The sequence below is a fragment of the Amphibalanus amphitrite genome, unplaced genomic scaffold, assembly GCF_019059575.1.
Source record: "Amphibalanus amphitrite isolate SeventyFive unplaced genomic scaffold, NRLGWU_Aamphi_draft 000221F_arrow, whole genome shotgun sequence".
Taxonomy (NCBI): Eukaryota; Metazoa; Arthropoda; class Thecostraca; order Balanomorpha; family Balanidae; genus Amphibalanus; species Amphibalanus amphitrite.
The window spans coordinates 277,726-292,450 of NW_024881716.1; the positions used below are offsets into that span (position 1 = coordinate 277,726).

The 14,725-nt window shown below is 47.2% G+C and overlaps 1 protein-coding gene and 1 long non-coding RNA gene across 2 annotated transcripts; both read right to left on the bottom strand.

The window, feature by feature from the left end:
• Positions 1–658: 658 nt before the first annotated feature.
• Positions 659–2,322, bottom strand: LOC122385518 (leukocyte elastase inhibitor-like). Its single transcript, XM_043373857.1, has one exon. The coding sequence runs from the start codon at positions 1,933–1,935 to the stop codon at positions 808–810; it is 1,128 nt and encodes a 375-aa protein (XP_043229792.1). The 5' UTR covers positions 1,936–2,322; the 3' UTR covers positions 659–807.
• Positions 2,323–5,899: 3,577 nt separating this feature from the next.
• Positions 5,900–8,167, bottom strand: LOC122385519. The gene is made up of 2 exons (XR_006257209.1): positions 7,751–8,167; positions 5,900–6,057 (listed from the first exon to the last, which is right to left on the bottom strand). It is a non-coding gene; the product is annotated as an uncharacterized LOC122385519 (long non-coding RNA).
• Positions 8,168–14,725: the final 6,558 nt, after the last annotated feature.

A 14,725-nucleotide genomic window follows, 5' to 3' on the forward strand; every position in this document is an offset into this window, starting at 1 on the left:
AAAACGAATATCTACCAAATTTCACCGAAAAATATTCACCAGTTTTCAAGATATTAGACTTTTACTTTTGCTCACTTTTTGGGATCTCCGCTGTTCCTAGCGACTTTATTTGGAAGCAATAGTTTGGCAGCTGAAAGTGCGGCACTTGTTGCGCGCAAAGCAGCATATACCACCGCGTGCTACAAAACGTTTTAGTCAAACATTTAAAAATCGTTAGATATCTGCGCTGACGTTACACATTCAGAGGGGTATTCCTATGCATTAGCCCCTCTGAATCAAAATGCTGCAATTTTGAAATTCAATATTTCCGAGCTAAGTCATTTCTCGATGTTGTGAGTGCCGAAACCGGTAATTGTGAGCCAGGGACCCCATTTTGGCTATCTCAACTCAAATCTAATGTTAAGGTGGGAGGGTCCCTTTAACTGCCCAATATTCCAAGGGTGACCAATCAGCAATATATAACTAGGCATTAATGATTTCAATAACGAATTTGTTTGGAAATAGATAGCGTATATTTGGTTCCTTGTCACACAGAAATTAATAATCACGTTTGAAGAAAATAGGAAATCAAACACCCCTGAGTAACAAAACAAAACCCAACCAAGCATCCATAAGATCACACCTTGTCCCATTGCTACAGCTCAGTGAAACATAGGCGTTTGTTTATCACATAGACAGCATCGAACAAGACGGGATTCGCACCAGGGGCCGTCCCTTTCCTTCCGAAAAATGCAGTGATTATATAAAGTCCACAAGGCACACAGTGACTAGACCCATGTTAACATATTGAACCTGTTGGTATGCCGCTCACTCGGGCTTGACGTAACGGCCGGAGAACAGAACCACACCGACCTCGTTGTCAACGATAGCGAAGAAGAACGGGTGGTTGGCAAAAAACTCAAACTGCTCCCTGGGCATGCATCGCATCATCATGATCATGCCCGTGGCGGCGGCCGCTTCGGCGCCCTCCTCGTTGACCTCAATGAAGGCCTTGTGGACTACCTTGGACACAAAGAGGTCATTGTTGCCCGATATCTTGGACAGGTCCGCCGAATTGAAATCAAACAAGTGAACGATGCCCAGCTTCTTCAGATGGTCTTCGAGGTTGTAGGACGTCTCCAACTTGAACTTGGGGATGCTGATGGTAGTCTTTTCACTGTGCAGCTTCTGCATGATGGACTGGACCGGTGTGTTGGCAAGCTTCTCCTCCAGAGCCTTCAGTCCGTCCTTCTTGTCGGGCAGCAGCAGCAACATGCTGAACCGCCTGCCCTCGTACGGCAGCTCCAGAGCCTTGCAGCCGAGGTCGGAGAGCACGCCGCAGTTGAAGCGCTTGCCGTCCATGTACATCATGTCCGTCTTCACGGCGCTGTCTGGAGTGACGAAAAAGTCCTGCTTCTGCGTCGCCTTCTTGTCAAACTTCTCTTGCCACGAGCCCTTGAAGTAGATGGCATTCACCAGCACCAGGCGGACAAGTGCGTTCAGGGCACTCGGATCGATCAAGTCCTTGATTTTCCCTCTCGTCAGTGAATCCACGTCATCATTGATCAGTTTGCTCGTGCCGGCCGCGTCTGCAAAGTCCACGCTCTTCAGCTCGCTGAGGTACTGGTTCTTCATGAGCTCGAGGTAGCTGTCCAGTATCTTGTAGGAGTTCTGGACGTACATCTTGTTGGCGGTGCTGAGTGTGACGTTCGGCGGGTCGTTCAGCTTGGCCAGCACCTTGCCGTAGCCGTCGTGGAGCGCCGCGGCGTCCTCGGGCAGCGCCAGCGCCTGCCGCAGCTGGAGCGCCGTGTCGCCGCCGGCGCCGCCGAAGGCCATGGACAGCGCGGTGGCGATGCTGAACGGCGACAGGAACACGTTGTCGTCGCCGGCCGCCTCTGCCAGCACTCGGTACAGCCGGGAGGCCGCCTGCGCCTGGTGGCTGGTCACCGGCTCCATGGCGCTGGGATTGGTCTGAACGGACGGGCACGAGTCGAGACCGAGGGTCGGTCCAGCGAGCAGCAGCAGCAGCAGCAGCAGGGGAGCCGGCGCGGAGCTCAGACACCGACTAGGACCGGCTGCGGCGGGGACTGGTGGGCGGCGGCGGCGGCGGCGGCCGGCCCGCGCCAGTCTGATTCACTGTCACAGACACGTGACACTGTCGTATGACGTGGGCGGTAGCACCGCACCTGCGGGCCGTCACCCGCCTTTTGTTTGGCCCGACACTGCCGTGCCGCTGCACTGTGCGGAACACGATCACGCCTCTCACACACTGTGGCACCCAATTCAATGGCTGCCCGCCGCTATCCGCCACCGGTCGCCGGCCGGTCCGTAACTACACCCAAAGCCACAGCCCGAGAGCTGCCGCAGTACGGACTGGTCTCCGGCCTTGGCTTTGTATCACGCCTTCTCTAGCGACTACGGCAAGTGGCGACATCTACTCAGATTTCTGCAGCTGCTCGCCACCGCTGAGTTGTTGCGCAATCATAGCGTCACTGATTGCTACACTGGAACTTTGCGTAAACATTTTTATCAAGCAAACATGTTTTTTTATAATAGGATTGCAGATTCAAGTAGGGCGTTGCAAAACTAGGTAGGTACTGTACTTATAAACATGCTCAATTTCACCATACACACGTGGTAAGGAAAACAGGGTAACTGGCGAAACCTCGGTTAGAAAAAAGACCTTTTGCGTTAATGGTTCAACTGCCTGGGCATAGGAAAAGACAACCTTTTCAACGTTCTTCATGTTAACCCACGCCGTGGTGGAGGGGGGGGGGCTATTTTTGCCCCCTCCAAACTTTTCGATATATCTCCAGAACCGCTGCGTCGATCGTCACCAAACTTTCAGTACCCTCCCACTTCCCAGGCATCAATTTTACACGTTGTGACAAAAAAAGATCCCAAGGCTCTGATAGGTTGGCAGGAAATGACGTCAGAATGACGTCATGTTTTGCCGCTTTCGACCCAAAGAAAGGTTTCGCGGGAAGAGCTGTCAGGCCTACAGCTTTGAAGATACAGAAAAAATGATAAGGACATAAAAGCTGTAAAATAGATAGGGCTACGAAATTTCTATCTCGGGTTTTTGAATTTTTTGAGTTTTGACCCCCAAAAATAAAAAAACTATTTTTTGGATACCTATATATCAGCCAAAAAATCCAAAAAGGTGTTTCAAATTTCGAGAAAAATCGGAATAAATATGATAGTACTAACCGTGTTCTATCTGCATACCAAATTTAAGATGGATATCTCTTTTTGGCCAAGTTATCGCGAAAAAAATACTGTTTGAAGATGATGACGTCAAATTTTCGAACTCAATTTTTGGCAATTCTAGACAACGTAGCGCAAAATAAAGACCACCATTAGTCTCGCCGTGACGAGCTGCATCGAATCGATCCCCGTCTTATGCAAAAATATCAACTTTGAAATTTGACCTTTTTTGACTTGACCTGTGACCTGACCTGGTATTATCAGTGACCTCTAATAGCAGCATATGTACCTACTACCAACTGACGCCCTATCGCTGATTTTCGATGAAATTTGCTTTGTGAGAAATTTTGGTTTCCGGTTGAGTTGGACTGCGAAACTTTAGGAGCACTCCGAATTCCGCGGATAGACGGTGCCTGGGATAGACGGTGTAAGGCTACCTGACAGCTGACTTTTAATGACAAGCAGACGCCAGTGGTGAGCCTGTTCTGTCTCTGTCTGTCTTTCCCTCTCTCTCTCTCTCTCTCTCTCTCTCTCTCTCTCTTTCTTTCTTTCTTTCTTTCTCTCTCTCTCTCTCTCTTTACCTCTCTCTCTCTCTCTCTCTCTCTCTCTCTCTCTCTCTCTCTCTCTCTCTCTCTCTCTCTCTCTCTCTCCTCCCTCCCCATGCATACATTATGGTGCGCGCGGCGCTGGACAGCCGACGCCCGGCAGGCTCTGCTCTGAAGGACACCGACCGTGTCCTAAATATGAGGCTATTATGTATGCGTGCCAGCGCGGCGACGCCATGAATGCTTTTAGTGCGTTTGTCGTAACCTTGTGGAACAAATAATGATTTAACGTTATCTTTGGAGCGATTTGAGACTTAATTCCTACATACCTCTAAAGTACCGCAGAGAGGCTTTGCAATAAATTTGGTAGAATTTATGACACGTGGGGACCGGGGAAGGGTGACTTTACTCCTATTCACAGAACTAGCACAGGCGCACGGAACCATGCATTCTACAATGACATGCAGGCAATGAACGTTGGAATCGAGCGTGACGTTCGAATCAATGGGCGACCAGCCGGAGATGCGCTCAGGTTTCGCTCTTCCCCCTGGAAGGAGATGGACGGTGCAATGGTGGTCCGTCATCGATTACGACCAGTCCGGATCTACATATGCTGGGTGCATCAGCACAGGCGTCGAGCGTGGCGATCATTAAGCGCTGCACCTATCAACGGTAACATCGTCTAGTTCAATCATCTCTCAACTTCAGTTAGTTTCGTCCATGTTAACTGACATCCAGTCAGGTGATCAAAGAGCAGTGAACAGTATCAACGGACAGGTGGTAACTGGTAAACCTTTCGCGAGTCGCGATGGAGGCGCGACAGGGGTGACATATCGTGCATATCTTGCGATGGAGACGTAACAGTGACGGGATACCGTGCAGTGTTGCCGATCGGGTCTAGCGAGACCTGGTGGAAACGTGAAGGCACAAGGTAATCGGTCGTCAATCTTTACAGCGTTGGTAAAGATATATAGGTAAAACGGTTGTGATAGTGATTAGATATTAGATAGACTTTTTAGCGAGTTCTACGAGCTGTTTTAGGAATATCTATAACTGGAATGAATGACCTGTTATCTACGAAAGCGTAACATGGCTGGTGGTGGTAGTTGATTAGCGAACTAATCTGTTCTCCATTTACCTATGTATAAAGTGTGGAAAACTTCGCGACCGGCCGCCCTCACATCGCCACTCCGAGCAGCGGGGCCGCCCGGACTCGGAGCGCGCGGCCAAGGTTGCGTCGGCCTGACGGCGACGCCGGAGGCATAGACACGGCACGACGGAGCTGCACCTCTGGACCAGTCGACCACAGAAGACAGCGCGAACCAAGGCCAAGAAAACACGGCGGCCGGACGACGGTGCCCGAGGCAGGAGTGTGCCGCCCGGCCCGAGCGGTGGGGCGCGTGACGTCACGAGGCGCGCCCGGGGTGGGGACTGCGTCGGGGCTGGGCTGCTAAGGGCCTGAGGCTACCCGGCCCCTGGTCCGCTCGTCGACGACAAGATGGCGGTGCCGTGTAGCTCCTCCTCCCGACGGAGGGCTGGGGAGGAGGCGAGGTTGGCCGTGACCGAGTGATATAAAAAGCGTGTGTTCGAGAGTTCGTTTCACTTCCTTTCTCTTGGGAGCTCTCGCTCATCCCTAGTGAAAAAATCTTACAGGGTAGCCCTGTATGGTTGACCCTACAGGATTTTTAACGAAATTGTTACCAGGGTTCCTACAGGGTGTCGTACAGGGTACCGTGCACGGTGTCGTGCATGGTACCGTGCACGGTGTCGTACAGGGTACCGTATACGGTGTCGTACACGGTGTCGTACAGGGTGCCGTACACGGTGCCGTGCACGGTGTCGTACAGGGTGCCGTGCACGGTGTCGTACAGGGTGCCGTGCACGGTGTCGTACAGGATACCGTGCATGGTTTCGTACAGGGTACCGTGCACGGTGTCGTACAGGATACCGTGCACGGTGTCGTACAGGGTATCGTAAAGGATCTTGTACAGGGCACCACACTCGCCATTCTATAAGTATTCCGCATCTTGTTATTGTGCTGAGCCGCTGTTGAAAACAGCGGCTCAGCACACCTCCGACTCGGGCATCTCCGACTCGGGCATCTTGAGCCGGTTGACCAGGAATGCTAAAAAGACCCACGAGTTCCCGCGTTACCGACAAAGTCAATATTCGGAATAAATGTATTTCTGGGATAAATACACAGCCATTTCCGGGTCACATCCCGTCACATTACGACACACGTCGTCGCGTCGCGGCTGCCGCTCCGTCCATCGATCTACGAATCTCGAGTGGTGGTGTCGCCCGACGATCCTCGCATCCTGCGTTCCTGTAACAAGGTGGATATTCACATGTTACAATGATAATATATTGATTGAAGGGACCCCTGCCGTCGAAAGTAACTAATCGGCATAAAAGTGATACATACAACGCGATACAAAGTGATCGGCATACAACATTGTTTTGATGTTGTATCACAATATTGCATATCAATCTCCTATCAACCAAATACAACGCAAATTCAACGTGAAATAAATGCTGGATCGATGTCGAAAAACGGTTGATCCTCAATGTTGATAATCAACTTGGATTCAACCAATTTTTAATATTGAATTAATGTTGTGTGCTACTATGTAGTAGCGTCGACGCTACTAATGCGCTCTGGTATCTGATAGTAGACATTTAACCCGCGCCCTGCTGGGGGGGTGTTTGAACACCCCCCCCTTGTGGTTTTTGCGAAAATCTCAAAAACGGCGGCGCTCCGCGCCGCCGTTTTTGGTACACCTTATCATACATCGATTCTACACATGTTGTAAAAATTTCAGACCAAGGTCATTCAAGGTCAGGTCACCAGGTCACTTGAAGTGACCTCACCTCATAAAAAGTTTCAATGTCTGCCATAGTTACACCGAGTGACCGATCGCTTTGAAACTTTCAGCGATTGATAAGGGTAACAGTATCTATCAAATGTGTATGTCGGAATTTTGATATCGGTGACCTAAGGTCAGGTCAATTTTGCGACCTCCCCATTATACGTCAATGGGAGAAAATTGAAATGCGCCTCTTTTGGACGAAAGACATTATAAACACTCCCAAACACTGAATTACAAATGGTTTAGACACACTGAACATGAAAATGATGTCCGTGACCCCTATTTATGCCCCTGAGGTCATCTCAGGTCACAAATTGTGTTTAACAGTTTTTCGCAAATACCTTTTGATAGAGGCATGCTAGAGCGGTGAAAACGCCTTAGATGTGCTCAGCTCGACGATACGGATCGACTGATATGCAACATGACCCTTTCAGGTCAGGTCATGACCTTGACCTGAGGTCAAATTTTCAAGTTGACCTTTCAAGGTCAAGTTATAGTTCATTCGATGCGTCTTGACGAGAGGAACACGATGCCGGTAAAAGTAAGCTCGTACAAGGCTTGGGTCAAAAGTTATTGCAGAAAAACTGTTTCCGAAAAAATCGGCTATTTTTGCAGTTTTTGCCCCCTGCAGGCAAAACCGTTGACGTTAGCTCAAATCTGAGAGAATTACTCAGAAAGGGCGTTAATAGGGCTATCGAATGCGCTTTTCCTTGGCGCTGTAGCTTTATTGGTTCCCGAGTTATGCGTTGGCTTCCTGGAAATTGTCGACATTCGACCTGAAAATCGGCGAAATTTTGCCTTCAATGACCTCTGGTGACCTGACCTTTGACCTGACCAAAAAAGTGACCGAAGTGATTTCGTCATTATTTTTGGCGCTCTTTCGAACTCCGCCTTCCGCGTATCGCTACGTGGCCCAGGAGCCGAGTTAGAAGGGGGGGGGGTGTTCAAACACCCCCCCCCCCCCAGCAGGGCGTGGAAATCCAGGACCCCCAGCCGGGCGCGGGTTAAATGTCTATTTTTTCAGCTATTTTTTTCGATCAGCTATTTCTGAGTGAACGTTTCGGCACCGTTTTTTTTTGTCTGTAATGTTGCAAATATTGAGAACAATTTTTTATTGTTACACAGCAATACAGCATGGCAGAAACTTACCTTCAGGTCGGAAGAGGAGACGGCAGATGACACCGCACGGCACACACTCGACACTTCCGTCGGCTCTCCGCACATCGCGAGCGGGCAGTGAATGGGACGGACGGAATGCGGCGGAGGGGGACGCGCGCTCCCCTCTCCGCCCCAGGCGAGGATCGGGACGCCCGCCGCCGACCGTACGGTCTCTAAAACGGACAGTGGTCGCTAAATTCCAGTCGGTACAGTCTCTGAAAGATCACCACAGCGCACAAATGCACACTTTAGTCCCCGAATAATACAGTACAGCAACGCGTCAAATTAAGATGATAATGTTATGAAAGGATTAGGGAGTTATGAAGTGAATCGATTCTTTTATAGGGATCAATTCACAATTCGTAATTCCCTATATATCGGGACAATGTTGACAACAACATTCGAATGTTTATGTCCCCGCCAGTTCTAATAATGAGCAGTACCGTCCTGAGAGTTCGCGTCTGACCGCCGCCGAGGTCGGACGCTCCCGCGTGTGTTCCGCCGCCGTGTGTCAGTGCAGAGTGCTCGGAGCGCTGCGACCGAGAGCAGGTCCAGATCGAGCAGTGATCCGTGAGTGCACGTAGAACGGCGGCGGGCACCATGGGCCAGGAAGAAATGAAGAAAGCGTTTATGGACATTCTTCTGGATTCTGACGTGTTAGCTATTCTCCAAGAGAAGCTAATCGACCCAGCCATTGACAGAGCAGTCAAGAAGGCCATTGAGACAAAAGATCAGGAGATAGCGTTCCTTAAAGAGGAACTGAAAGCTGCGCAACAAAAGGTTAACGATCTCGAGCAGTACAGCAGGCGCAACTGTCTGATCGTCTCGGGCTTACCTGAAACCAGCGGAGAAGATGTGTCGAGGCTGGTGAAGCAGCTCGGTGAAGCCGCCGGCGTGGAGATAAGCACCATCGACATCGACGCTACCCACCGACTCGGCAAACCGTCCAACCACAAGCCACGGAACATAATCGTGAAGTTCACGACATTCGTGAAGCGCCAGCAGATGTACGCCGCTCGAAAGCAGCTCCGCAGCGCCAGAGCCCCGCCGAACTCAGTTCTAACCCCGGCGGTACTGGCTGCCTGTTTCGTTTCCGAGCAGCTTACAGCTCAGAACGCCACTACCATGTTCGCGGTGCGCCAGATGAGAGCCAAGGGTAAGCTGTGCCACGCCTGGACGGACGGCTGCAAGCTGAAAGTCCGTATCTCTGAGAAGGCACCAACACGACTCATCAGCAGCATCGAAGACCTCATCAAGATCGTCGGACCAGACAACCAGCTAGAGTCGCTCATCAAAAACTCCGAGACTGCCCCGGCTGGCGGTGCCTCTGCCTCGACTCCCGCGGCTGGAGGCGCCTCTGCCGGTGACCGCGGGCTAGACGCCGGTGAGAGCGCTGCAGGTGGGAAGGACGCAGGTGAGAGGGGCGCAGGTATCAAGACAGTATACAGACTTCTCAGTATATCAAGACAATGCAGCACAACAAATAACCAACAACACATAAATAAGATAATAACACCTATGTACAACAAAAAGACATGTTGATGTGTGCCCAAATAATGTTAACATGTAACACAATGAAATGAATATGTATTACAAACTTCAATGCTCTGAATGCAATCAAAATGTCCCATGGTGTCCGCTGTCAATATCACAGTATTATTCGCTCGTTACATCTCACACAAACAATTCTGATGGCAGCAGCTGGTGGGGCAGTGCTGGGGGGGTCCTGTGACAAGAATATTCCATCATTCATTGACAAAAGAACACTTGAACAATGCATGCATGAAAGACAGACTTTCAGCTCAAAATACAACTACCAACAAAATCAAGTTATCATGAACAAAGCATTAACCAACTCTCAATGGAGACACCTCAATCTGCACCACAACATCAAAGACTTGCTTCATATTGCAGGTGTGGAAACTAATCCTGGACCTAAACTCAGTCATGAAACATTGCTAGCCTCCCATATTAACATTAATAGCATAACAGCACCCCATAAACTTGAGGAATTACAACTATTCATAGAAACACATGGTGTAAACATATTGGCATTGACAGAAACTAAACTAGATGCGAATGTGCATACAAGCCTATACAACATAGATGGGTTTCACTCACCAATGACCAGACATCGGGACAGAAGAGGAGGAGGAGTAGCTTTATATTGCCAGTCAACTATACCAATTACTAGGCTCACAGAACTTGAAATAAATGATGAAGAATGGATTTGGGCCAAATTAAAACTAAACAACGTTACCTTAATCATCTGCTGCCTTTACCTGCCACCCAACCTCAGCACAGATAGACTAGACAATTTTTTAGACAACTTTAGTGAAAGTATACGAGGTGTGGCTAAAAAGAAACCGGACTGCTCGTGCTGGCCATAAAGTAGGGGGCCCGAAAACTAGCGAGACACTTGACATTAATGTTTATCATATTGTCGTGATGTGTGCCAAACGGCATCTCGATATCACTATCATTCTCCTTTCCACAGCTCTTTGTTTTATTGACGACGCTGACGCTGGTCACTCTGGTCTGGATGTCCTCGACCGATTCAAAATGGGTTCCCTTGACGACCCTTTTCATTTAAAGCAACAGCCAAAAGTCACAGGGAGGGAGGTCTCACAAATAAGAGGGTGCTTGAGCACCGCGACCTGCTTTTTGGCAAAGAACTGCTTGACGCTAATGGCAGAATGCGCGGGAGCGTTGTCGTGATGGAGCACCCAGTTCTCATGGCTTCCCAGAAATTCCACTTGGTGCGCCTGACTCCTGAAATGAGGCGTCCCGGGTCTTCCTTGTAGAAGAGCTGGTCGACTGTGGTACACCTCCAGCACGAACTGGCGGTGAACGAGTCCCCTATGATCGAAAAAGACGATCAATGTCGTCTCCACCCTCGACTTCGACATGCGCGCGAACGTTGATGGACCTCCAGACTTTGGGGTCATCACCGACGTCCTCACGACCAGTGCTGAACCTCGCATGCCATTCAAACACTTGCATGTGACATATGACCTAACATAACATTAAAGCCTTGAACAGATTCAGCGTCTCTGTTGAGTCTACCAAGGAACGTGATGTTCCTTCTTTTTTCGAAGCTCATTGTAGAAGCCTGGCGGTGACAAAGCCGCCGAACATTGATAAAACAAAGAGCTGTGGAAAGGAGAATAATAGTGATATCGAGATGCCGTTTGGCACAAATCACGACAATATGATAAATATTAATGTCAAGTGTCTCGCTAGTCTTCGGGCCCCCTACTTTATGGCCAGCACGGACAGTCCGGTTTCTTTTTAGCCACACCTCGTAAGTGCAGCCCATGCACACAATCCCTCCAGCATTATTGTCCTAGGTGACTTTAACGCAGGTAATATTTACTTAGAAAACGAAAACAACCACAGTGGTATCACATTATTTGATAACAAATTGAAAAATGTAGCAGAAGCACTGGAGCTAGCACAACTTATAAGTGAACCCACCAGACCATCACCTGAAGTAAAAAACCTCCGTGATCTATGCTTTGTTTATAATACACAATTGATTAATGACAGTGGTATCCTATCATCTTTCTCAACATTAGATCATTTCCCAACATTTGTATCATTGCAAATGAAGCCGATAGCAATACCAAACTCGTACAAGACAATATGGGACTATGACAAATTGAACGCCGACCGACTAACACAAACACTTATGAACACAAACTGGAATGACATAATTGAAAAGGACATTGATACTGCAATAGAAGATTTCACAACTAACTTGTTAAATGCTGCACACCAAGCAATACCAACAAAAAAAAGTGACTATAAGACAGAGAGACAAACCTTGGGTGACCGCTGACCTTAAACGTGCAATCAGAAAACGAGACAGACTGTTTAAACGCGCCAAGCACAACCAGACTGAATATGACTGGAGAAGGTGGAGAGAACAACGCAACCTAACAACAACAATAACAAAACAAAGAAAACAACAATACATGCAGACACAAGTGTCTGTATTGCTGGAAAACAAGCAGAACCCCCACAAGTATCATCAAACACTAAGTAATATAACTGGAAGAAAAGTAGATAAAGCTATACCACCTCTTGAGACGACAGATGGCCAGACAATTACTGAAAGCAAGGACAAAGCATCGCTTCTTAACAACTTTTTTGCAGCACAATCAAACATTGATGTTCCCGATACCCACGCTACCCAGTTGACTTCACAGCCGGTACTTTTTCCAACCTTAAATTCGATTAACGTAAGCAGTCAAGAAGTCCTAAAAGCCCTGAATGCCTTAGATCCAAATAAATCAACTGGTCCAGATGAACTCCCCGCTAAAATTTTAAAGCTTACTGCTATTATCATTGCCGAGCCATTAGCGAAGATATTCAATAAATCACTAAATGAAGGCATCTTTCCAGGATCTTGGAAGCTTGCTAATATTAAACCAATCTTTAAAAACAAGGGATCGCCATCACATGCATCGAATTACCGCCCAATTAGCCTCCTATCTTGCCTCTCAAAAGTTCTTGAGAGACTGGTATTCAAGCATATATATGAGCATTTAATGAACAACAATCTTCTCACTGAAAAACAAAGTGGCTACAGGCCAAATCATAGCACCCAGTTACAGTTGATGTACCTTTCACATAACTTGTACAAGTCTATCGACAATGGAAAAGACTTTACTGCTATATATTTGGACATTTCCCGATACTTTGACAAAATTTGGCACACGGGTCTTCTTCATAAATGTAAATACGAATTTGGAATAACCGGCAACCTTCTAAATTGGCTCACTTCTTACTTATCAGATAGAAGGCAGCGTGTGAAAATAGAAGACTCCTATTCAACCGTTCTCACTACTAATGCAGGCTGTCCACAAGGCTCGGTCCTGGGTCCTCTCTTGGCTCTTCTGTATTTAAACGATCTATCTAACAAAACATCAAACGAAACTCTATTTTTTGCAGATGACACATCTATGTATGCTTCACATACGTCAGCCACTTTGACTGAAGTGGAAAATTCCCTGCAAAACGACTTGAACGAAATTTATAAATATGGGGAGAAGTGGTTGATTACATTTAATGCTACAAAAACAGTTCAACAGACATTCAGCAACAAGCAAACTGATAAAAGCTTGCCTCATTTAACTTTTGGAGGAGAACTCATACCCATACACAAAAACCATAAGCACTTAGGCCTTACGTTTTCTGAAGACTTGATGTTCAAGGAGCACGTCAACGAAATAATAAGCAAAGTAAACAGAAACTTAGGACCCCTGTACCCGATAGCGTCGTATCTACCTAGAAAGATACTAGAGCAAATATACACACTTTACATAAGACCCTACTTCGACAACTCAGACATGATCTACGACGGACTTATAACGACCAGCGACGCAATTAGACTTGAAAGACTCCAAAATAGGGCTGCTAGAGTTATCACCGGCACCCTAACTCGGACTTCATCTGACAAACTCAGAACAGACCTGGGATGGTCTACCTTATCAGAAAGACGAAAACAACATAAACTTAGTATGTTCTATTCTATCATTAACAATCCAAAAATCCCATCCTATATCAAAGAAATAATACCACCACAACGAATCAATCAAATCGATAGACTCTTAAGAAACGCAACAACAAGAACGGAACCAGTCAATCGTACTAAAAAATATCATAATTCGTATGTTCCATCAACTACGAGACTTTGGAATCAACTTAAGGAAGAGAGCAGAGCTCTGAGGACAAAAAAGGCATTCAACAAAGAAATTTACAAAATGCAGGCAAAAGAGCACCCACTGAAATATTATTCCCTGGGTAAGAAAATAGGCAACTGTCTATTAACGAGGCTTAGAGTAGGAATGTCAAAACTAAATGCGCATCAATTTACAATACAAAGAGTAGATTCGCCGAGTTGTCACTGTGGCAACGAGTTGGAAAATGTTAAACACTACTTTCTTCACTGTCCATCATATGAAGAACAACGACGAACCTTATATACAGATTCATCACCCATAATATTTGTGAAGACTTCGCCCTCAAACCAGACTCATATAAACTGAATCTCCTCCTACACGGTACAACCAACGACCACGAACAACTCCTGACATTAGCACAACAGGTCCAAAATTATATTACGTCAACTAAACGTTTTTAATGACATCATGTACACCCTCGTCTGTAGTTCTGGGAACCCCTGGCACTGCTGCTGCCGGCTGCTGATCCATCTTTATTACTGAGCGGGTAAAAGAAACCACACCTACACGAGCGGCGGTCAACAAGTAGTCAATAAATGAATAAGTAAGCAAACACATAGATAATAAGGTAAAAAGTGTACGAAATCAAAATGCTGATTGAGCAAAAGGCGCCATGAATCAAGTGCTAAGGCACTTTTGCGCCAATTGCATGTTCATCTTATTTTTATTTCTGTCCATTTATGTTTGTAATAAAATTCGTTGTGTGTGTGTGTGTGTGTGAGGAGATGAATAAATCCCGGTAGGTTGCAGATTGAGAAAAATGTCCATTGTCCAACATATCAACGCACCGGGGCGAGTCATTTCTCCCTAGGTAGGTACTCGTCAGTCCTCATACTTTACTTGACAGGTGCATCGTTTACAACTGTTCTCCACGTAGTCCGTGTGGAGCAAATGATCGCATTTGCTTGAGAGCTCTTTAATTATGATTTATGCGAAAAACGATTAGCGGGAGTAGCCTTCCATGGGATCAGCACATTCTTGTAAGATTCTTCAATCTTACCAGAATCAGCATTCTCGCGAGAATCTGCCTATGCCAGATTCTTATAAGCTCTGTATGATGTTGGCCAATCTTGTACAAGCTCTGCTAGGCCTTGCAAGACTGTGTTCAAAATCTTATAAGATCATGCAAGATAGTGAAGATTCTGGTAAAATCTTATAAGACTTTTTCACATGGGTGCGTACATGGCTCCCTGTATGACTGCGTACAGGGCTCCCTGTA

Bases quoted from the DNA above. Each gene is read 5' to 3' on its own strand.
- LOC122385518 (XM_043373857.1), bottom strand. From the start codon at position 1,935: ATGGAGCCGGTGACCAGCCACCAGGCGCAGGCGGCCTCCCGGCTGTAC.